At 60.3% G+C, this 22,103-nt stretch overlaps 2 protein-coding genes across 7 annotated transcripts in view; one reads left to right on the forward strand and one right to left on the reverse strand.

Moving 5' to 3' along the window:
• Window positions 1–10,014, forward strand: part of Mpped1 (metallophosphoesterase domain containing 1) — a 70,654-nt gene extending 60,640 nt beyond the window's left edge. For 3 of the 4 annotated variants that reach the window (XM_047551295.1, XM_047551294.1, XM_047551296.1), the window contains 3 exons: window positions 3,807–3,922; window positions 6,137–6,250; window positions 7,641–10,014. In XM_047551295.1, coding sequence (XP_047407251.1) covers window positions 3,807–3,922; window positions 6,137–6,250; window positions 7,641–7,759 — 349 coding nt within the window. In that variant the 3' untranslated portion in view covers window positions 7,760–10,014. The remainder of the gene's footprint in view (window positions 1–3,806; window positions 3,923–6,136; window positions 6,251–7,640) is intronic. The other variant, XM_047551297.1, reaches the window with a different exon arrangement.
• A 7,356-nt stretch (window positions 10,015–17,370) lies between these two features.
• Efcab6 (EF-hand calcium binding domain 6) overlaps window positions 17,371–22,103 on the reverse strand; it is a 218,837-nt gene continuing 214,104 nt past the window's right edge. For 2 of the 3 annotated variants that reach the window (XM_047549257.1, XM_047549259.1), the window contains 2 exons: window positions 21,758–21,942; window positions 18,403–19,383 (listed from right to left, as the gene is read on the reverse strand). In XM_047549257.1, coding sequence (XP_047405213.1) covers window positions 18,871–19,383; window positions 21,758–21,942 — 698 coding nt within the window. In that variant the 3' untranslated portion in view covers window positions 18,403–18,870. Of the gene's footprint in view, window positions 17,701–18,402; window positions 19,384–21,757; window positions 21,943–22,103 lie in introns of those variants that run through there. The other variant, XM_047549258.1, reaches the window with a different exon arrangement.

A 22,103-nucleotide genomic window follows, 5' to 3' on the forward strand; every position in this document is an offset into this window, starting at 1 on the left:
CGGAGGACCCTGCTGCGTCCTGCTGCGGCAGCCTTCACGCCCTGTGCTCCCGGCGTGGGGGCCAGAGCCGGAGCGGAGCGGCCTGGAGGCTGGGAGAGAGGCTGCGGCCTGCCTGGGACCGCGGGGCCAGGGTGCACGCCAGGCCTCGGCATGTGACCTGCTTGTTTAGGTAGCATATGTCAAGCGCCCGTCCCTTTCCTGCTCTGATGGGCTCTGTTCCTTTTCTCCTGATTCTTTTTTTTTTCCTAATGTTGTTGCCGCCCATCAAATGCAGTTTAGAAAACCCTGGCCTAGGCCCAAAGCCTTTCCCCTAAGTCCCGTGGCTGAGTCTTAGGAGGGGTTCATGTTAACCATGGTGCTGAATGTGGTGCTGGTGGAGGCAATGGTAGTGTGATGGTGATGGTGGTGGTGGTGGTGGTGCTGGTGGTGATGATGATGGTGATGGTGGTGCTGGTGGTGGTGCTGGTGGTGGTGATGGCGGTGATGGCGGTGATGGTGGTGATGGTGGTGATGGCGGTGATGGTGGTGATGGTGGTGGTGATGCTGGTGGTGGTGGTGGTGATGGTGATGGTGGTGGTGATGGTGATGATGATGCTGGTGATGATGGTAGTGGTGGTGGGATGGTGGAATTGAGGCTTAGAGTTCCCAGGTATTGAGAAGGTCTTGCACAGATGTGGTTCAACTTAATTCTCTTAATCCTCCTCCTCCTTGCCCAGGATTGCACAGGGGTAAGAGGTGGACTGTTGTCACCCAGGCCTGTCTACTCCAAGATTCCTTAGGGGTGCGGGTAGAACTGTGCCTGCGTGTCGCGGTTTTCTCTAGTGAGAGCCTGAGGAGCTGAGGAGCGTTCTGCAGGTGGACAAGGGCAGGCCCAGGCGGCGTGTCCGAGGAGGCTCCCCTGAGGGAACCAGCCCCTCTCCCTGGCGCTGACCCCAGCCCCAGCTGCCCACTCACCTCAGCTGCTGGACCCTGCCTGAGGGTGGCAATCCTGGGGTGGGGCATAGGCAGCCCTTCTGGGTCCTGCTCTCACTGCCTGGAGTGCAGACCCCAGTACAGCCCGGGACCTGGGAGCCAGTCAGCTTCCCCGGCCCTGCCTGTGCCCGGGGCTCTCAGCAGCTGGCCCAAGCCCGGTGGGGGACCAGGTGGGAGCCTCAGCCGCCTCCCAAAGCCAGGAGCCTAGCGGGCAGGGACTTGGAGGCTGGTGGCCGGTGCGTTCTACCTGCTTTTACTAAGTGTCCTCCTTGGAGGGTTCCTCAGGGACTGGGACAGGTGGGGACCAGCTTCAGCTCTGAAGAACTGGTGGCTGTCACAGGGTGAAGGGCAAAGTCCTACAACATCCTGTTAGCAGGGTGCTCCTTGACCCAGTCCTCTCTCATTACCCTTCATTCAACTCTTTTTGACCCCTCTCCTGGGTCTCTGAGTGACAAACATGGTCGGCCACCGTCCTCCGGAATCTCAGGTCCCAGGAGATGGCAACGCAGGCTCAAAGGCTGGGGAAGAGAGCATCAGGTCTGGATTTGAAAGCGATGTCTCCTCTGATACTCTGGGTGCCTTCGTTCCCCTTCCTGAACCTGACTTCTAGCCTGGAACCTGCTGAGGTAGGACTAGGTCAGGGTTCTCAAACGGTGTTCCACGGAACCCCAGGGTTCCTGGCAGGTGTATCAGGTGACTGCCAATAGGATAGAGCTGTTGGCATAGCCGACTGGGGAGTCAGCCACCCACAGAATGACACCTGGGCCAGGGGGGACTTAGGTGGCAGCTCTGGGCACCTGTGGGGTAAGGGTCTGTGAGGGCAAGGCTGGCCCCACCCCTGCAGTGTGGCCTGGCAGTGTGAGGGCCGTGGGGGACCCCTCCATACATCAGGACAGAATCCCTGAGCTCCTACACTCCCTGAGCCTCAGGCTCCTCATCTGCACACAAGAATAGTGCAAATCCTGGATTCATGGAGTCCTTATGACAGGCGAGCTCCCTGTCACCTGGCCCCCTGGGCCTGGCGAAGACCAGGTGGGCAGAAAGCTGCATGGTTTTCGTGTCTGACCCGTGTCCTTGGCTTCCTCTGAGGAGACCAGCCTGGCCACCCCGCTGCAGGCAGCGGTCCTGGGGTGAGGGTGGTGGGGGACTGTGCTGGTGCAGAGTGGTGACCATTCGTCACCCATGACAGACGCGTTTCCACAGCTGGAGCCAGAGGGCTGGTCCTCAGGAGGCTCCAAGGGAGGGCCTGCCCCAGCCTCCCAGCTCCTTGTGGCCGTGGCCACCCGTGGCCTTCCTGGCCCCGTTTCCACTCCAGTCTCCCCTCCTCCACTGTCACTGGGGTCCACGTCTGTCTCCACACGACCCTCTTTTCAGGACACTCTTTTCAGCCTCTGGATTTAGATCCACTCTGACCCAACAGGACCTCATCTCCACTTGACTGTGTATGCAGAGACCCTGCTTCCCACAGGCTCACACGTGGGTGCCTCAGGCGGCAGCAGTGGATTTGAGGGGACATAAGTCAACCCACACGGCAGTGGTGGTGGTGGCGGTGGTGACGGCTGCCTTAGTCTACTCACACTGCTGTGACAAATGCCATAGACTGGGTGGCTTACGGACAACAGCTGTTCATTTCTCACCATTCTGGAGGCTGGAGGTCCAAGATCAAGATGCAGGCAGACTCCGTGTCTGGTGAGGCCACAGATGATGGCTTCCCACATCCTCACACGCCTAAGCCCATTCATGCACTTCCTCTCTCATGCCCGATCGCCTGCGAAGCCCTGTCTCCTACTGCCATCACCTTGGGGAATTCAACAAATGGATTTTGATGGGACACAAATCATTAGCCGTGGTGTTGGTGATGGGGATGGTGTTGGTGGTTATTGCTGGTGGTGTTGGTGATGTTGGAGATGGTCTTATTGGTGGTAGTGGTTGGTGATAGTGTTGGTGGTAGTGGTGATGGTGGTGGTGATGATGGTGGTGGTGATGGTGGTGATGGTGGTAGTGATGGTGGTGATGGTGGTGATGATGGTGGTGATGGTGGTGATGATGATGGTGGTGATGATGGTGGTGGTGGTGGTGGTGGTGGTGGTGGTGGTGATGGTGGTGGTGATGGTGGTGGTGATGGTGATGGTGGTGGTGATGGTGGTGATGGTGGTGGTGATGGTGGTGATGGTGGTGATGGTGGTGGTGATGATGGTGGTGATGGTGGTGATGATGATGGTGGTGATGATGGTGGTGGTGGTGATGGTGGTGATGGTGGTGATGATGGTGGTGGTGGTGATGGTGGTGGTGGTGGTGGTGATGGTGGTGGTGATGGTGGTGATGATGGTGGTGGTGGTGATGGTGGTGATGGTGGTGGTGGTGGTGGTAGTTATGATGAAGCAGTGGCTTGATATCTGCTAACAGTTCCTAAGGCTAGAAGCTCACTGGTTTATACACAGGGATGACAGTATCTGCTTTTCTCATCACTGAAAGAAATGTCCGGGACTCCCTCCAAGAATCTGAGCCACCTGCTCACCGCTGAGCCAGCTGAGGAGATGACTTACGTTGATGGGTCTAGTCCGGGCTGGGTACAGGTCGGGGGTTTGTTAACAGCCAGGTGCCCCTGGCCCCGCCCTGGATCTGGGAATGAGCTCCAACCGTGGCTGCCAGGGGGTGGGGAGTGCAGGGAAGCAGGGAAGGGGCAGCCTCCACGTGGACTGGCCTCTCTTGGTCTGGCTCCACCCGCCCTCCAGGCTCAGTGTTCTGGTGGTCCCTTACCTGTCTCGACTGGGTCTCCAGGGCCCAGGGTGGTCCTGATGGCCCCTCTGTGACCGCCCTCGCTTCTCCTCTAGGCAGCCCTGGTTTTACGGCTGGGGCTTTAACCTCCCACGAGGCCAAGCCCTGTTGGAGAAGTGGAACCTCATTCCTGATGGTGTTGACATCCTGGTCACCCATGGACCGCCGCTGGGTAAGACCTGCTGCTCCGAGCTGGCCGGCCTGGCCCCGGACTCACCTGCTGGTCTGCGCTGCGGCTTTGGGGTGGGCCTGGGGCTGTGAACTGAGGTCACCTGGCCTGTCCAGAGAAGTCCTGGAGGGGCTCTTCTGAGTCCAACTCGCTGGAGGGGTGGGGACAAGGAAGCCCAGGGTCCCCCTTACCTCCGGAGTGCCTGCCATGTGCCGAGGCTGGACGGTGCCACCCACGGGGAGCTCAGAATCATCTGCCCACTTCACGCTGGACAAACTGGAGCTCAGGCCTCCGCCCTCGAGACCCAAGTCCTCAGAGCTGAGTGTGCCAGGCCCCGCCTGGCTCCATCCAGGCCCCTGCCCATCAGAAACCCGGGACCCTGCTCCCTCACTGCCACCCATCCCGTGTCCCTGGGCTGCGGATTCCACCCTCCATGACCCTCCTCTCTGCCCCTGCCACCACCTTGTCCAGGCCGAGGCCCCCACTCACCTGCCAACCACGTCCCGGCCCCGCTGACTTCCCACGTGGGACCCACATGCTGCCCATCGTGTGCCCCTCCCACTACCCCCCTCCTCCCCGACCTCCCCCCACTGCTGGCCTCCCCCCTCGCCCTCCCGTGGCCATCATGCCTCAGTGGTCCCCAGGCCCCACTCTTGCCGCCTCTGGTCCTCTCCTCATATCCGTACGAGAGCCTGCTCTGTATCATCAGTTACGCCTGCCGTCCCTCTAGAACCTTCTGTGACTCCCTCAGTCCTTAGAGTGAAGTTCAGATCCCCAGCATTCTGGCTCAGAGCAGCCTCCGCTCCCACAGCTGCTGCCCGGAGCCTGCGGCCACTCCCCATGCTCGGGGCTGAGCGCTGTGCCCGGCGATGCTGCACCTGGGTTGGTGTCATGCAGTGCCCCCTGGAGGGGCCCGTGGGCTGTAGCGCAGAAACTCGAGGCTTCCAGAAGAGAAAACCGAGTTGGTCTGGTCAGGGGGAGGGAGGAGTGGCCGGGAGGGCGGCTCAGTGGACGGCCCCCGCAGTGTGGCCACCCCAGCTGAGCGCCCAGCCGAACCTGCTCAGGAGGTGGCTCTACCACCTGCCGCCACCGCCTGCCAGCTCCCGGAGCCGCCCTCCCCCAGATGGTGAAAGGGGACGTCCTCATCCCATCTACCGAAGGAGGCCAGAGGCCCAGGACTTGGGCTGAGACCAGGTTCCCGTCCCCAGAACCTCCTGATCCCAGGCCAATCCCTTCCACATCCCAAGTCCTCTGTCATCTGGGCGAGGCTCTCGGCCAAGGGCCCTCCCTCCCCCTCCCTCCCTCCCTCCCTCCCTCCCCCTCCCTCCCTCTCTCCCCCTCCCTCCCTCTTTCTTCCCTGTCTCCCCTCCCCTCCCTCTTCCTGCCTCCAAAGGCAGCCTCTCTGGACCTCCTGCCCTCTGGGAGCCCCACCCTGGTCACACGTTTGCCAGAAACCTGTGTGCCAGGCCTCCTGGGAGCTGCCCGCCCTCACATCCTGGCTGCATGAATGCCAGGGTCCGAGAGGCTGGAGACCCCTCCTGGCACACGCGGGGCTGAGATGGGCCCAGCCCTAGGCAGGTGGGATCCCAGTGCCCAGTACAGCACTTACAATTGTTGGATGAAAAGGCACAGAGAGGTGAATTTGCTTGTCCAAGATCACACAGCCAGTGGGCTGCAGAGCCCAGAAGTCAGCCCCTGGGTCTGCTTTCCGCCCATATCTGACTCTTCATCTGCCTGTTTCACCTCTAGTCAGTGCCCGCCTCCGGGGGAAGCTCGCCCACCCCTGGCTGGCACTTGCAGCAGGGGGCTATTTGCCCCCTGAACAGGCCGAGAGGAACCTGCCTGTTCGCTCGGAGTCATCATTATCTTCGTTTGTGTAGCCATGTGCGGATGATCAGCAGCTGCCATATGGGTCGGCTCCGGGAGGCTGGCGGAGGCTGGCAGCGGAGAGGCACGGGCGCGGCCACGTGAGCCGCTGGGTGGCTGGGGAAGTTTGTCGACCTGATTCCGTGGCGCTGGCTGAGGGTCTGCCGTGGGAGCCTCGCTCCTGGCTCTGCCCGGCCGCCCTCGGGCCTCAGCGTCCTGCTCTCTGTAGTGGCGCCCACCCGCGAGGCCCCTGGAGCACAGAGGCCTGGGGGCTGGCCTTGCCGGGCGGGAGCTCAGCCGCCGGCCCAGCCCCAGTGGCTCCCGCCTGTCACTGCCCCCTGTCTCCCGCAGGCTTCCTGGACTGGGTCCCCAAGAAGATGCAGCGGGTGGGCTGCGTGGAGCTGCTCAACACGGTGCAGAGGCGCGTCCAGCCGCGGCTGCACGTCTTCGGTCACATCCACGAAGGTCAGCGCCGGGAGGGGCAGGACCTCAGTGCTGGGACCCTCGCTGGCCCTTCAGAGGGGCCGCCGCCCTCCCTGCAGCCCCCACTTCCTCAGCTGGGAGGGCGGGAACTGCCATCTGCTGCCGGGGACGTTTAATAACGGGAGGGGAGGGTGCCGTCCTCCGGGCCCCAGGAGGGCCAGGGCTTTCCTGAGGAGGGAACACCGGCTGTGACGGACAGGCCATGCTGAGTCCCCCAAGGCGGCGCCTGTCTTGTCCCTCACATCCCCAGGGCCTGGCATGCAGTAGGTGCTTAATGAATGTGTAGGGACAGCTGCCTGCCCGAGAGGCGCTAGGGCCTGGGGAACCCCTGACCTGTGCACACCTCCACGGGCATGGGGTTCAGGCTCTGTGCTGGGGCGCGGGGACGTCCACTTCACATGTGGGGAGCAGGAGCGTGGCTGTTGGCTAGTGGGACTTCAGCCCCGGGGCTGAGCGCCCACGCCTGGCACGGCCTGGCTTTCCCCAGGCCTCAGGCATCCTTCCGCTGCCCCTTCTGGACGTTTGTCCTGCCTGTCCCAGGCCGTCCCCGTCTGCAGGAAGCAGGTGGGGGTGGGCTTCCCACAGGCCGTGGACCTGTTGGAGCAGGACCCCTGGCCTCCGCCCCAGCCTGGTCCACGCCAGGTTTTTCCAGCTCAGAGCCAGCAAGCCTCAGACTGCCCCCCAGGGCCTCCGCGGAGTTCTCAGGAGGCGGGAGTGGACAGACCACGCCTGGCCCTGGGAGCTCTTGGACTTCGGGGCAGAGACCAGCCATCCAAGGCCGAGCTCAGAGCTCCAGTTGGCGCACGTGCCGTGGGGTGACAAGACTCTGGCGTCAGACCTGGGTCGCCTGGGACCCCAACCACGCCCTGCACCACCGTGTGGGCAAAACGGGGTCCCAGAACAGGCAGCCTGGCAGAGCCGGATGTCCCTCCTGGCTTGGTGGCCCTCTGAGCTGTAGGACGAGGGAGTTCTATGGGCAGAGCTGGGGAGGGAGGGCCGATGGGGAGGAGGGCACTGTGCCCGTGATGGCGATGGTGACGACAGGAAGTGCGGCTGGTGATGAGACGGTGGCGATGGTGGTGGCCGCGACCATAGAGGCAGGGTGTTGGTGGTGATGTGGTGAGGCTGTGGTGGTGGCAGGAGCGGGGACCGTGGCGAAGGTGCTGGGGCCCAGGCGTGCTCTCGCTCAGCTCAGCGCTGTGCCGGCACCATGGCACCACCCCTTCCCCGCGGCGGGCTTGGCAGCACCTTCCTTTTGGGGAGGAAGTGCCCGCGCCCCAGAGGCAGTGGCTTTGCCCAGCTGCTCAGCCCGGCTGGCGCCTGCCCACGCCCTCCCCGGGGCGCGGGCTGACGGGCGGTGCTTGCCTTCCAGGGTACGGTGTCATGGCGGATGGGACGACCACCTACGTGAACGCGTCCGTGTGCACTGTGAACTACCAGCCCGTGAACCCGCCCATAGTCATCGACCTCCCCACGCCCCGGAGCTCCTGACTGCGCCCCGCGCCCCCTGCCTGCCGCAGCAGCCTTGCGCGCCTGGCCAGCTCGGTCCCCAGCCGAGTGCCCTTCCGCCAGAGCAGCCTGACCACTCATCTGGCCATGGGGACCAGCCCTGCCCGGGGTCCAGGCCTTGGAATAGAGGAAATCACTGACTGTCACCTCTGCCACCTGCAGCCAGGACTGCGCGGCCACCAGCGGTGCTGGCCCCACTCCCTTCTGCCTGTACCTCCCTGGACGCCTGGTTGAGGGACCAGCTTGGGAAATGACTGGATTGTCCTTTGGCCCAGCTGACGCCCTCCTCCCGGGTTTAGGAAGCCACTGCTCTTGGAAGGTTCTGGAAGTTCTCGCACGAAGTGCTCCTCTGCCTGAGGGTCCGTGGGGCTGTGGGCCCCAGGGTGGGGTGGGCGGGAGGTTTTGTAGCCTGGGTGTGGACAGCCCTTCTTCTGCCGGGCTGGGAGTTGCCGGCTGGTGGCCGAGGCTCCGAGGAGTGCTCAGGGACCTCTCAGGAATTCGGAGCACACCTCGGGAGGCCGGCGGTGACCTTGCTTCTGCCTCTCCTCCTCTTTTTTGCTGTCTTGAACTAGAGCCTGAGTGTCCCAGGCGTTTGCTTAGAGCCTGGATTTTGGGGTTGGTGAGTGCCCAGGAGCCCGGTGGAGGGGCCCCTTGGTGGTGGGATGATGCTTGTTCCCGGGGGGACTTCCGGTCTGCGGAACACAGCAGGCCAGGCTGTGGCACCTGCCGGGCGCCTGCTCGTGCCCCTTCCAGCGCGCACGCGCCCTCTGATTCAGTGATGCGTGCTGTGTCCCTCGTCCTGCGGAGCGAGTCTCTGCAGCACCGGGGCTCTGTGTGGCTGGCCCATGGCTGAGGACCCCCAGAGTGCTCAAGTCCTCCTGAAGTCCACCAGCGGCCCATTAGGGACATGGCGCCTGGGCCGAGTGGGCCCTGGGCTCCGCAGCTGCACTGGGGCAGCCGCCCTTCTTTGATCTGGGACGGGGCGTGTAGGGACAGGCCACGGGAGAGGGGCTGCGGGGCTGGGGAGGGAGCAGGTCTGGCAGCTGGAGGGTCTTTATTTACAGCGTGACTATTTCGTTCATTACGGGGTATGTTTTACATTCTTTTTGATTTTTAAGATTACATTAAAATCTGTCCTGATTACTGATTTTTTTTCTAGTGCTGAGGATTGAACCAGGGGTGCTCCACCCTGCATCCCAGTTGTTTTTAGTTTTTATTTTGAGACAGGATCTAGCTGAGTTTCCCAGTCTGGCCTTGAACTTGATGATCTCCCGCCTCGGCCTCCTGAGTCGCTGGGATCACAGGCGTGGCCTCTGCACCAGCTCATTCCCTGGGGTTTGCTCCCCTTCACGTTCTGGGGCTAAGGGGAGGGCCTGGCTCCCCGGCCCTGGTCCCAGCCTGGGAACCAGATTCCCACGAGCCCTTTTGCAGATACAAGCTCATTTCATCCTCAGATGGTCCTGTGAGGTTTGCTTGTGGTTCCCAGTTAGAGATGAGGCAATTGAGGCCAGAGAGGCGAGGTAACTTGCCTGAAGGCACACAGCACAAAGGGGTAGAGGCAGGATCTGAACCCTGCTCTCTGGCTCCACAGCCCTCACTTCACCACCCCCAAAGCCCCCTCCCCTTCAGAGCAGTGCATGGTCCAAGGCTCTGTTTTGTTTTGGGAGGGTCCCGTTGAAAACCAGCTCTGGTTCATTTCCCACTGAGAGCCCCTCGAACTTCGAGGAATCCTGATCTCTGAGCCCAGCGTCCCTGCATCCCCACATCCTGGAGGCTGTGAGTCCTCTGACTTGTGAGTGAGCCGGGCTCACCACAGGGCAGGCTGCGTTCCCAGGAGCCTGGCAGGCCGTGTCGGCTGGTGGCCGTGCTGTGGGCCGCGGGGCTGCAGGACTCCGTGTGGCTGCGGTGTTTGCTGGTGGCCAGGGGTGTTTACAAGGTCTCTCGGTGCCTCCGTTGTGTGGCGTGTGCGGGTAGGAAAACACAAGGCCCTTTCCATGTCACCTCTGCTCAGTTTCTATGCGGACCAAGAACTATAAACTTAAAAAAATGTTTTTCCTAACGTATCTTCAGAATATGGTGTATTTTTATGTGGAAAAGAAAAGTTATGACGGCAGCTGTTCCTTTAAGAGAAAATTCATTCAACTCCTTGCAGGATGACGGTGACGTGTGCTCCTCAATCATTTTGGCATAGCTCGATTGTGGCTGTAATTTTTTTTTGTCAAGCATGTCCGACAATAAAGTCTTTGTAAAAAGAAAGCAAAATAGGCCAGGTGTGTTTCCTGTGTGTCTCTGAGTGTCGTGTGGGGCAGTTGGTGGAGGGGCCCTGGGTCTGGGGTCCTGGATGGAGTTGGAGGCCGGGGCCCTCCCATGTGTCCGTGACCACACCCCTGCCTGCTCCAGCCTCCCTGGGCTGGAGGGCCTGAGAGGGAGGGTGCTGGCAGGTTCAGAGACCTTTACTGCCTGCTCTCCGACGCAAGCGCCTGGACATGGCTGTCACCCTGGATCCTCCCTGGAAGTGACACGTGCAGCTCAACCCTTGGCAAAGGGCCCAGGCATTGTCCAAGGAAAGCACTGCAGGCAACATAGCCCCCGTCTCAGAGCCTCCCAAGCTGCAGGAGTTCTTCCATTACATCTGTCTGTCCATCCATCCATCCATCCAACTATTTACCCATCTCATCCCCAATACACCCATTGACCCATCCTTCCATATATCCATCCATTTTTGTCCACTGATCATCCATTCATCATCCATCCATCCATTCATCCATCTATGCACCCATCATCCATCAATGCATCCATCCATCCATTCATCCATCAATTCATTCATCATCCATCCATCCATTCACCCATCCATCCATCTATCATCCATCCATCTATCCATTAGTCCATTCATTCATCCATCCATCCATCCACCCATCCATCCATTATCCATCAATCTATACATTCATCATCTACCCATCATCTATCATCCATCCATCATCCATAAATCTATCCATTATCCATCATCCATCCATCCATCCATCCATCCATTCATCATCTATCCATCAATCTATTCATTCATCCATACATCATTCATCCATCCACCCATCATCCATCATCCATCCATCAACCCATCCATCATCCATCCATCCATCCATCCATCCATCATCCATCCATCCATCCATCATCTATCCATCAATCTATTCACTCATCCATCCATCATCCATCATCCATCATCCGTCCATCATCTACTCATCCATCCATGCATCATCCACCCACCCCTCCGTCCACGTCACACTTGATGAGCACTTCCTAGGGGCCTGGCTTGGACTAAGGCAGTGGTCTAGTGGTGCTGCTGATGGATGTAGGAGAAGAAACTGGTGAGGGTGGATGTGGGGTGAAGCCGTGGATCTTGGCTATTAGTCATGGAGGGGGAGCATGGAGCAGGAAGAACAGGTTTAAGGATGGACATGCAGTTTTGTTTGGACCTTGGAGCACAAGTGATAAGTATCCAGTGGCCCAATGAAAATATGGCCTGAAGGAGGAGGGGCCTCCCTGGGGACAATGTGGGTCGTAAATGAAGCCACAGGCTAGGGAGGTCTCCCAGGTAGGTACGCAGAAGACTGGAGAAGTGGGTAGCCTGTGCCAGACTCCCCATGACCCTCTTTGTCCTCAGACTGCCCCTGTACCAGGGCCTCAGGGGCACCCATGACAATGCGTCTTGGGCTTTGGCTCCCTGTCAGTAGGTCCTGCGAGCTGTTCAGTTTGAGGAAAGCCCACCTCCTGCTGCTCCTGGTCAAGGCAAGTCCCAGCCCCACTGCGGGGCAGGGGCAGGGGCAGGGACCCTCCAAGGCTGCTGACGCTGGCAGTGGTCACATGGCAGGTGCTGCTTCGTGTCCTGGGGCTCTGTAGTCTGGAATGCATTCTTTCTCTTTCTCTCTGTCGCAGTGCTGGGGTGGAACCCAGGGCCTCACGCTTGCTAGGCAGGCGCTCTGCCACTGAGCTTCACCCCAGCGCCACAACCACCTGTCACCAGCTACAGGAAGTGAGGACCCAGAGCCCACCCCAGACAGGCCAGGAGGTGGGCGGCTCAAGTCAAGGTCCCCGCCCCCGGTGAGTGCTCCACTGTCCCATGGGCTGCATTCACAAATAAGGCCAGAGGCAGAGTCAAGAATCCAGGAGGGCAGCAGCAGTGCAGGAGTCCCAGTGCCAGGCGCTTCTGTGGCCTGAGCCCCATGCAGCTGTCCTGGTGGCTCATCCCTGAAGCCAGGCCTGCCCTTCAGCCTCTTGTGCCACCAGGGTGCCCTCCTGAGGCATGGGTGGAAGGTACTGGTGGGGTCCTGCAGCTGCCTGGGGGACCCCTGCCCGCTTCCCCTTGCTCGTGACAGTGACGTCCACAGGGTCTGAGCAGGGAGCTCTGGCAGGGGAACGCTGGGCACTGGTCTGTGGAGGCACCTGCGAATCTGTGGGACTGGCCCGCATGTGGCGCTGCCTCGGAAATGTTCCCAGTGCCCTACTTTTCACAGTGACAACTGGGTGCGGTGTGGCAGTGTTGGCTGTGTACGGTCACTTGAGAAGGGACATGTGCTACGTGAGACGGGGCTGGAGGAACAGGAAGGCGCCTTTAACGCTGACGCTGACTGCGCCTGTGAGGCCTGATCTCAGGGAGACCGGCGTCAGCCCTTCTGATGGGGCGCCTCCACAGCTGGCCATCTCCGCCGGGACCACCTCCTAAGGTCGCTCCTCAACACCGGTACCCTGGGGACCGGGCTTCCAGCACACGGACCTCGGGGCAAAGCACTCCTGAACCACACCCAGGGACTCACCCGCGCTCCTGGGGCCTCCCCAGCAGCCCCACCTGGGCCTGCTCTCCTGATGGCCAAAAGGGCGTTAGGTCACGCAAGAGCTCTTCTGACCTATTTCCCTCCTGAAGGAAACTCTTAATTCGGAATGATTTTCGGTGTGTGGAAGACCCCCTCGGGCTCCTCCCATACCACCATTTACCAAAACCACGAAGCAACGTCAGAACAGTCCACGGCACCAGACTTCACGCACCGATTCTGACCAACGTCCTTTCACTATTCCAGTGTTCAGTCCACGAGGCCAGAGCGCAGGCCGCCATCATGCCTTCTCAGTGCCCAGGCGGTGACAGGGCCTCAGTGTTTCCTCGCTTTCCCTGACCTCGGGTGTGGAGGGATCTGGTTGAGTGTCTTGTAGGATGTGCTTCAACATAGGCTTGTCTGGGGTTCTCCACAGAGGAAGAGTGTCCTCAGGCCCCTCATCCAGGTAGCATGGTGGCACAGTGACTTACTCCTGGTGGTGCCATGGTGGGCCCTGGTCAAGTGGTGTCCCAGGTGTCTGGTCTGTGAAGGCACCCTTCCCCGGGTACTGCTCTGTTAGAGGGGAGTCACCCAAGGAGGGGACAGTGAAGCTCCTGGAGGGAGCGGCCTCAAGGAATTCATGGACTCGTTAACTACACATGGACACCTGCAGCATCTAGGGACATTTGGAGCTCACATGGATACCCTGCTTCTCCTTAAGTTTTCACCCAGAGACTACAGTGTCCCCTGCACATGGTGTCCTCAGCAGCCATCATGTGGCATCCCCATAGTGCTCCGTCCCTCAGGGCTTCCGTATTTATTATTTCGCTGGCTACTGAACTGCAGCTTGACAGTTTTTCCTTCAGCACTCCAAAGTAATGCTGTTCCACTGTCTTCTACCATGGTTCCCGATGAGAGGTTTGCCGTAGTTCTTCTCCTTGTTCCTCTCTACATGGTGTGTGTGTTTTTTTTTTTTTTTCCCTATTTGGCTTCAAATTTTTTTCTTCGTCTTTGTATCCATTTGAATGTGGCATGCCTGGGAGTGCATAGTGTGTGTGTGTGTGTGTGTGTGTGTGTGTGTGTGTGTGAATCCTGCCTCATTCTATAAGCTTCTTTTCTCAATAGGGCATTTTGCAAGTTTAGGATTTCAATTTCAATTTGGGAGGTTGGAAGAATAGTTGGTAGGTGCTAACAAAACCAGTCTGTACTTTTAGAAGATTCTCAGTCATTATTCAAACAGCTTTCCTCACGTTCTCCTTCCTTGTTCCCAGTTTTGTGTGTTATCCGTTCTCCTCGCTTTCTTCCCTTGCACTCTGAGCACTGCCGCGGACCTGTGCTCACACTCCTTCCCTGCTGTGCTGAGTCTGCGGGCAAGTCTGTCAATGGCACTCTTTAGCTTTGTTATGATGATTTTCACTTCAAGCATTTCCACTTGACGCCTTCCTGAGGTTTTATCCCTGCCAACATTTTCTCTCTGATCGTGTATGACCATGTGTGTTGTTTTCCTTCTCCATTATGTAACAGACCGACCTGTTATTTTAAATTGATTTTCTGACTGTTTCAAAATCAGTGTCATATCTGAATTTGATTCTTAAGAAGTTGTCTCCATAGTCTATATTTTTAAAATTGCCTTTAAGATGCCCCATTTTTTGGTTGTTGTTGGAAGTTGGGCATTTCCATAAAAGGTCAGACAGCAATATATTAGAATTTGTAGGCCATAGGGTCTGTTGTTCTTGTTTTCTTTACTTCCTTCCCCATCTTCAGTCCTTAAAAGCCATGGTCCCACAAGACTGCTGACCAGTGCCAGACTAAATGTCTCTGCCTCAGAAATCAGGAAGCTCCATGGAAGAGGGGGCTCTGAGTTTTAAGGAGTGGGTGGAAGAAACAGCAGATGCCACATGTGAGGCTGCGAGCGTCAGTTAGGGGAAGTTGAAGCCCAGTACTCAGGGTGGGGACTGGTCACACTGGCAGACCTTCTAGTGCTGAGGCACCTGGGAAAAGCAGCCCACCCACCATGACTGGGGGAATTATATTATTTTGTGAGTTTGGGAACAAACTTTCAATGGCTGGGGTCAGAAGAACAGTGGGGGGTACAAGACTTTCTTTCCAGAGCTTGCTAAAAGTGCAGGGTCGCCTGGGTCACTTTTAGAGACAACATTGCACTTCAATCCTGTTGGAGGTGTTGTGTCCCGTGTCCTGCCAGTAGTGCTGGCAGAAAAACCATGAAACAATCTGGAACTCGTTTTGCCAGATCTGGGAGATGCTGCCGACTGAAAGGGGTCTGACACCCTGGCCACCCTCTGGCACTACGAGGAGCCCAGCAACCACTTCAGTCATTGAGAGTCCCCTAGCGCCAACTGCTCCCCAACTGGCTGACACTGCCCAGAGACCGGCTTGCTTTCCTTCTGAGAGGGGGACTAGGGCCGTGCCCCGCCAGACACAGCAGGAGAGGTGGCTGGGAAGGTCAGCATCCTTACCCTGCAGTGGACTCTGGGCCCAGGGGTCCTGTAGGGGGAGGGGATGAGGCTGGACACTGCCTGCGTTGCCTCCCCGGGGGCACCGGGCAGGGAGCACTGCCTCTGCACAGAGGTCACAGGACGCTCTCCAAGCAGGTGACCTCAGAGTTGGGCCTCAGGGGGAGCGTGGGACTGTGCAGAAGTCGCAAGGTGCAGGCCAGGAGGGGTGCAGGAGCAGGGGTGCTGGGGCCGGCTCGGGAGCTGCCTGCGGGAGGGCTTGCCCTCATCCGGTGCCTCCCAGACCCGGGCCAGCCTCCTGCACTGCAGCAAGACACCCGAGACACCAGCTTAGGAAGAGGAGGCTGGGCCTTGGGGGGTGGCACTGCACGGCGGGAGGGCGGGAGGGCACAGCAGGGCACTCACTCACCTCATCCCAGGAAGCGAAAGAAAGGGAAGAGGAAGCCGCTGCTCCCTGTTCCACACTCCCCACGACCCACTGGGCCCCGCCTCTTCAAGTTCCCCGCACTTCCCAACGTGCCATGGGCTGCAGACCAGCCTGTAACACGTGGGTCTTTAGGGGACACTCACTCAGCCATGGCACACTGTCCTCCAGGACTCAAGAGGAGGCCTGCAGCCTGGAGCTCCAGACGCTGGCCTGGGCAGCCACCCACCGCGAGGGCCGGGTCCTACGCCTCCGTTTCCTCCCGTCAAGTGGGAATACCGATGGAAGCCCAGGTGGTGATGGGAAGCAGCGCCGGGCCAGAGACCCGCATACTGCTGTGCTCCCTGGACGTGGCACCACCCTGTCCCTCTGCCCAGTCCTGAGCTGGCGTCCTCCAGCCATGGCCTGGGCCAGTAGGTTGGTGCTCACAGGCCCTCCTTATCTCAGAATGAAGCCTCTCTCCGGGAATAGCACTTCCCAAGGGTCCAGGGGACAGATCATGGTCCCCATCCATGGACAAGGACTCTGAGGAACAGGGAGGGACAGAGTCCTGCACAGGCCTGAGAGGAGTAGCCAGGTTGTGAGGTCCCGACCTCATGACCCCATGCAGCTCTGGGCCCCTCTGCCTTGGGCTTTCCCTGCTTCCCCTGTAGCAGGCTCCCCCGGGGCTCCCCTACCCCAGGGCTCTCTGGATCTGAGGCCTCCCCACCCCTGCCTGGCCCAAGTCACCTCGGCCTTGGCCCAGTGCCTGAGGAGCTGGAAGCAGGGGGCTGTCTCCTCCCTAACCCAGGGCACCTGCAGCTGCCCACAGACCCACAGGGGAGACCGGGCTCCCTCCCCACCGTGGCCTCAGTGTCTCTGTCTCTGTGGTGGAGATGCAGCTGGTAGGCTAGGGTGGGCTGTAGTGGCCGGCAGGGCCTGGGGCTCAGGATACCCATAGGACAGGTTCACCCTGGCCCTGGCTTCCTGAGGACCCAAGGTGTCTGGGGTAACTGACCCTTTCCTTGAGCAGCCATGGTTATTCCTAAGGGCACAGGGGCAGCAAGGGGTATGGTGGTGGCTGTGAGGCCCTAGGACAAGGGAGGAGCTTCCAGCAGCTGCTGCCCAGGGCCCTGCGCACCTGCCCTCCTGGTGGCGGCCCCTTGGCTCTGGCCTGCCGCCTGCCCCAGGAGACACCAGCCCCGCCCAGGCAGTGTGGCAGATGGTGACTGAACTTCCATGGAGCGAGGTCCTTGACCCCACATGATTTGGTTACAGGCACATCTCCACAGTCACAAGCAGTCGGGTTGCAGTTAAGGTGGACACGGGAAAGTGAGACGGAGTGAAATGTCCCCCTCCCCACTCCCTGAGTGGGAGTCAGCAGAGTCGGCACACGGTGCTCGGGCCTGGTCTGAGGGGCAAGGCCCTCCTGAGCTGGGCCATGGGATGGGCAGCCAGCTGCTTGGCAGCCACCCTGGTGGTGGGCTACAGGCCTCTGGAGGGTGCAACCTGCCTGGGCCCCCTGGCCGCCTCCCTGTAGCAGGAGGAGAGCAGCACGTTCAGACCTCTCTGAGGTGTCACTGTCCTATCAACCATTTGGGCCAGGCTTTAGGAAGGCCGAGCCCAGGCGCAACCAGGTCTGATGTGTAAGGTCCTGCAGGTGGCAGGCTGGCCCGTGTCCCTGAGCAGGCACGGGACAGGCAGTGCCCAGGTCCCAAGAACAGGGACATGGCCATGCAGACGGTGCAGCAGGGCAAGCAGGTGGGCAGAGGTGGCGGCAGCCCTTGGGTAGCAGTGTGCAGGACCTGGACCGGAGGCGGCCTGGTGGGGACCGTGGAGAAGACCTCCAGAAATTCCAAGTTTCAAAATGCTCTATCACCACAGCTCCTGTGAAGCCTCAAGAAGACTCTTTATTTGCTCAAACCAGTGAGTGCAGGAGACGAGGCAGGCCGCCCGGCCGCCCGCGGGGCCTCTAGCCGCGGGGCCGGGCCCGTTGACGCCAGGGCTGCAGGCTGGCCGGTTCCGTTTCCAGAGAGGTTTTGGGAAGTCTGTGAGCCCTTGTGACTCCATCAAGACCAGCCCTGTGGCCAGAGCCCAGGCCGTCTGAGCTTGCGGGGCAGCGGCCTACTGCAGGAAGGCGCGGAGGAAGTCGTTGTAGGCGACTCTGGAGGACAGCGTCTTGTCATAGTACTCCAGCACGTGGAAGAACTCCTCCTCCGAGAGGTTGATGCTGTACTGCCTCAGCACCTGCGGGCACAGCAGGCCGCTCCACGTCCGCCCAGCCCCCGTGCAGCCCGTCTGGCAAGCCCTGCTCTGCCTCACTGGACGCAGCCCCAGGGCCGCCCCTTTGTGTCCGGGTGTGAAGCGGGGAGGGGCTGGAAACCCGCTCTCCCCAGGCCCCAGCCAGCCCTCCTCAGCCTTCCTGAAGGGCCAGCACGTCTACAGTGAGTGGACAGAGGGGAGAGACTTGGGCAGGGAGACCTGGCCTCAGGATGCGGCCCACCAGGGCAGGTGCTGTGTGCAGATGGCTTGACGTGACAGTAACGCAGCCCGTGGCAATGGCGCCACTTGTCCACCCCGCACTGACTGCTCCTCCTCAGCCACAGGCTGCAGCCTGCCTGGTTTCCTTCCAGGCTGTTCCGCCCCACTGTCAGGGACCGCTTCTCAGCCTCCCTTGCAGCTCGGTACAGTCTGACCAGTGAAAACTGAATGAGAATGTGCCTGGAACTCCTGCGTGCCTTCTCCAAAGCGGAGGGGCATGTCCTTTCCCTCTGCTCTCTCTCTCTCTGGAAGGTGATGCTGGGCTCCAGCAGCCATCTTGGACCAGAGTTGGCATTGGGGACGGAAGCCAGATACCCAGGATGGTAAAATAAAAATATGTCCTGGTGACTGTCCAACTACCATGCCAGCAATGGACGTCCTTCCTCTGGACTTCCTTATGTGGAGGGAAGTAAAGTTGTACCTTCAGCCACTTTTATTTTTTCCATGTTATATGCAGCTGACACAAATCCCAAGAGATAGATTCCTAGTCATAGAGCTTAGGTTACACATTTCTTACCCACATATCGTCATCGTTTGTTTCTTAGAGTAGCCCCCAGGGCGGAGGGCCACTGTGGCTGTCAGGCCCCATGGGTGACAGCAGCGAGTGTCTCGGCAGGGCCAGGCACACCGTTCAGTGCCCAGCTCCGGCTCTGCTGAGAGCAAGCCCCTGGGAAGCCATCTGAAGAGGAGGCAGGAGGACCACCCTCCTTCCCTGGTCCTTGCTACAGGAAGACCCTGGCTGCCATGTCTGCCTGGCCCTAAGGGAAGGCAGCTGTGGGCATCAGGGAGCTGGGCAGGGCCGCTGCCCAGAGGTGCAGGATGGGCCTGGTCAGTTCAGCCTGAGGCATAATGGTGCAGCCCCACTGTGTGCATGCCTCAGAGATGCTCTTCCTGGTCCTCAAGGAGGCCCAGAGGAGGGCTTGGCGGGGATGGGCCCAGGCCCAGGCCCAGCCAGGGCTCCAGGAGCAGTAGCTGCAGGCAGGTAGCTGGCCAAGGGCGGTGGTGCTGCAGGGCAGGGCGGGCACAGGCTAGGGGAGCCCTCAGGAGGAGCCCCAAGCTTGAGGGGTGGGGCAAGTGGCCTGGGGCCCAGATAAGGCTCCAGGGAGGCCAGGTATGGGACAGCAGGGTGGCCTGGGCCTTTGTGGGGAAGCACAGGGGCCCTGTTTGGAGCTCTCTGGCCACTGATACTGGGTGGCGGGTCCTGCTCAGAGGCCACCCAAGCCCAGGAGCTGAGCTCACCTTCCTGAAGTCGGCCACACTCAGCAGCCCTGTCCCACCCTCGTCGTAGCTTTTGAAGGTGCGCCGCATGGGCCGCCAGCAGTGCAGGATCTTGGGCTGGATGCGCAGCAGAGCCAGGTAGAAGGAGGACGTCTCCGCGCCTGCTTCTTTCTAAGAACAAGAGCGGAGGAGCCTGGGAACTGGCAGGGACCAGGGACCAGGAGGAGAGGTACGCGAGCTCCCTGCGGATGGCTGCCCTCGCTGGCCACGGAGTGCCTCTCTGACCCCTCCCGCCCCTCCCTGCAGCCTGCCCAGGAGGCGGGCCTCTGCCCCCATTTCACAGATGGGCAGCACATGGCGCCACATCCCCTCCTGGAGGGAGGGCATGGCAGGTGCCAGGGCAACTTCAAACTGGTTTGAGAAAAAGATTCCAGTGTGGGTATTCCTCAGCTTATAATACGGAGCTTAAAAAAAGAGACTGCACGTGGCGCCGCGGTGGTCTCACGTAGGCGCTGCTGACTGGAAACAGGATATTCTAGCAGGATTTAGCCCAACACATGTCTGGGTAGCACAGAGGTGAGCTGTAGGCAGCAGCGTGTAACACATTTGGGGAAAGTTTAATTTTAACGCGGCACTACATAAAACAAATTAGCAGAGTCAAATCGCTTTCATTTAGCACCTACGACAGAAAGTCCCCAGGTCCCAGAGCTTTGTTAGCTGCCAATCTGCCCAATCGGCAGGCGCACACCTGAGGACGGGGGCTCTGGGCTCCGTGGCTCCCCCACACCCTAGTTCCCCCCACTCCACAGCGCAGCTGCCACTGCTACATCCTCGGCCTGCGACCCGGCGGTGCCAGAGCCAGGCTTGCTGCTGGAGGCTGCGGGGACGGCGCCCAAGGAGCTACAAGGAGACTTCCCTCCCGAGCGCCTCACTCATGGAGGAGCCTTGGCCTCGGAGCCTCACATCAGAGGAGACGGGAGGCGGATGTGACAGGGCCACACTGTCCCCAGGTACGGCCGGGCTGCTCTCTCTGGGGCAGGAAAGGCAGAGCCATTCTGCAGCACTGAGTGGCGCCTGGGGTTGGGGCCAGCAGAGCAGTGGGTGCTGGGCCCTCTGCCAAGAGGCCTGTCCCGGGCTCGGCCCAGGCACTGCCAAGCCTTTAGCCACACGGAGGGCAGATGAGCCTGGAAGCTGGGCAGCCTCTGGGGAGTCTCAGGAGGGCCCAAGAGCTCTTCCCAGCAGCCGCACTGGCCACTGCCACAGGCCTCCCAGCCAGCAGACCTGCCGCAGTTGGAGCAGCTGGAGGCCAGGAGACAGATCCCGGCAGGAGGACGGCAGGGCAGGCGCGGGGCCGTTCAGGCCGCGTGGGCTCCATGGTCACCAGCTGTGTTCCTGGGCCCAGCGAGGCTCTGGGAGGACAGCCTGTTCCCTGCTCACCAGGGAGCTGAACTGGCCAAAGGACGCCTCAACTTGACGTTTCCTTCGTAAACTTGGCCCAAGCCTCTGCCACCAGCCCTGCTTGTCTAAAATGGAAACTCCATTAAGATGGTACCTGATTTGGCACAGAATCATCATGCGGCTGTGCAGAAACTTTCCGCACCAACTCCTGCGAGCCATCTGCGGACACCCTGACCTCCGCTGGCACCCGGGGTGGGTGGGCAGGCAGGTGGGGCAGGGCCCCTCCAGCCGTGTCCCGGGTGGCTGAACTGTCTGCTCCCTGAGTGGCTGACGCCAGCAGCACTGTCACTAGCCAAGGGCAGCTTCACTCAGTGCCGCTGATGACGGAGCGCAGCTGGACCCTGTCCTGGCTCCAGGTCTGGGGAGGCCTGAGCAAGGTGGGCGTCTGGGGACGCTGCGATGGCACTGGGCATGGGCGTCAGTGGGGACCACTCACAGCTGAGTGAGGCGTCGCGCCCTCTGGTGCTACCTGAGCATCTGAGGGGCCCCCTTTGAAGGAAGAGGAGGGAGGGCCGTGTGAGGGGGCGAGGGACTCCTCAGCAGGCTCAGGCAGGCTCCGGCCTGGGGGGTTGACGCCCCCCACACCGCAGGGCCTGTGCCTGGCATCACGCTGAAGCTCCTCAGCACGCTGGGAAGAGTCACCCTGAGTGCTCTGTAGGACCCGAGGACCTGAGGTCCAGGCTCAGACCTTTACGTGCTTCCAGGAGAGAAAGGAGATCTTCAATTTGCAAGGAAGTAAGTCTGACTCCTTTTCAATACCCTGAGGCCTGGCGGAGACTTGCCCTTAGCCCAGCCGGCTCCAGGTTGCGCCCTGACCCAGACGGCTGTCCTCGCTGCCGCCCCGCAGGGCCTTTGGATAAAGGAGGACATGGGCAGCACTTGGCAGTGTCGCGGGTCCAGGGAACCCCTGAGCAGGTTTGTGGCCAGTGAGGCCGGGGATATCTAGCAGTGGGTCCTGGTTGGAGGCCCCTCCAGAGGCCCTGATCCACTAAGTCACCTTCTCTGAGAAGCAAGGGGACCCGTGTGCACGAGGACCTGAGAAAAACCAGAGCCGTCCCTGCCTGCGCCCGGAGGCCGAGCTTCGTACCATTTTCTGGGCGTTCTGGATTCTCATCCTGCGCATCAGCGACGTCTCCTTGGCCTTCAGCAGCAGCACACAGCTCTGGATGAAGTCGCAGTAGGCAAATGTACCATTGTTCTTCAAGTCGTACTTGACCAAAAGCTGCTGGATCTCCTCCTTGCTTATGTTCAGGTTGAACTTCTCCACCAGAGCTGGGGACCAAAGGGCAGAGTGGTTGGAGGCTGTTCCCCCTCGCTCACCCTCCCCTCAGCATCTGTGGCTGTCCCACGCCCTCCTGCTTCACAGAGCTCACGTTGGGTGGGCTGTGGGCAAACTCAGTGGCACCAGGAGGGGCCCACTGTCCTGGTAGCCT

The sequence above is a fragment of the Sciurus carolinensis genome, chromosome 4 (genome assembly GCF_902686445.1).
Source record: "Sciurus carolinensis chromosome 4, mSciCar1.2, whole genome shotgun sequence".
In the NCBI taxonomy this organism is placed as follows: Eukaryota; Metazoa; Chordata; class Mammalia; order Rodentia; family Sciuridae; genus Sciurus; species Sciurus carolinensis.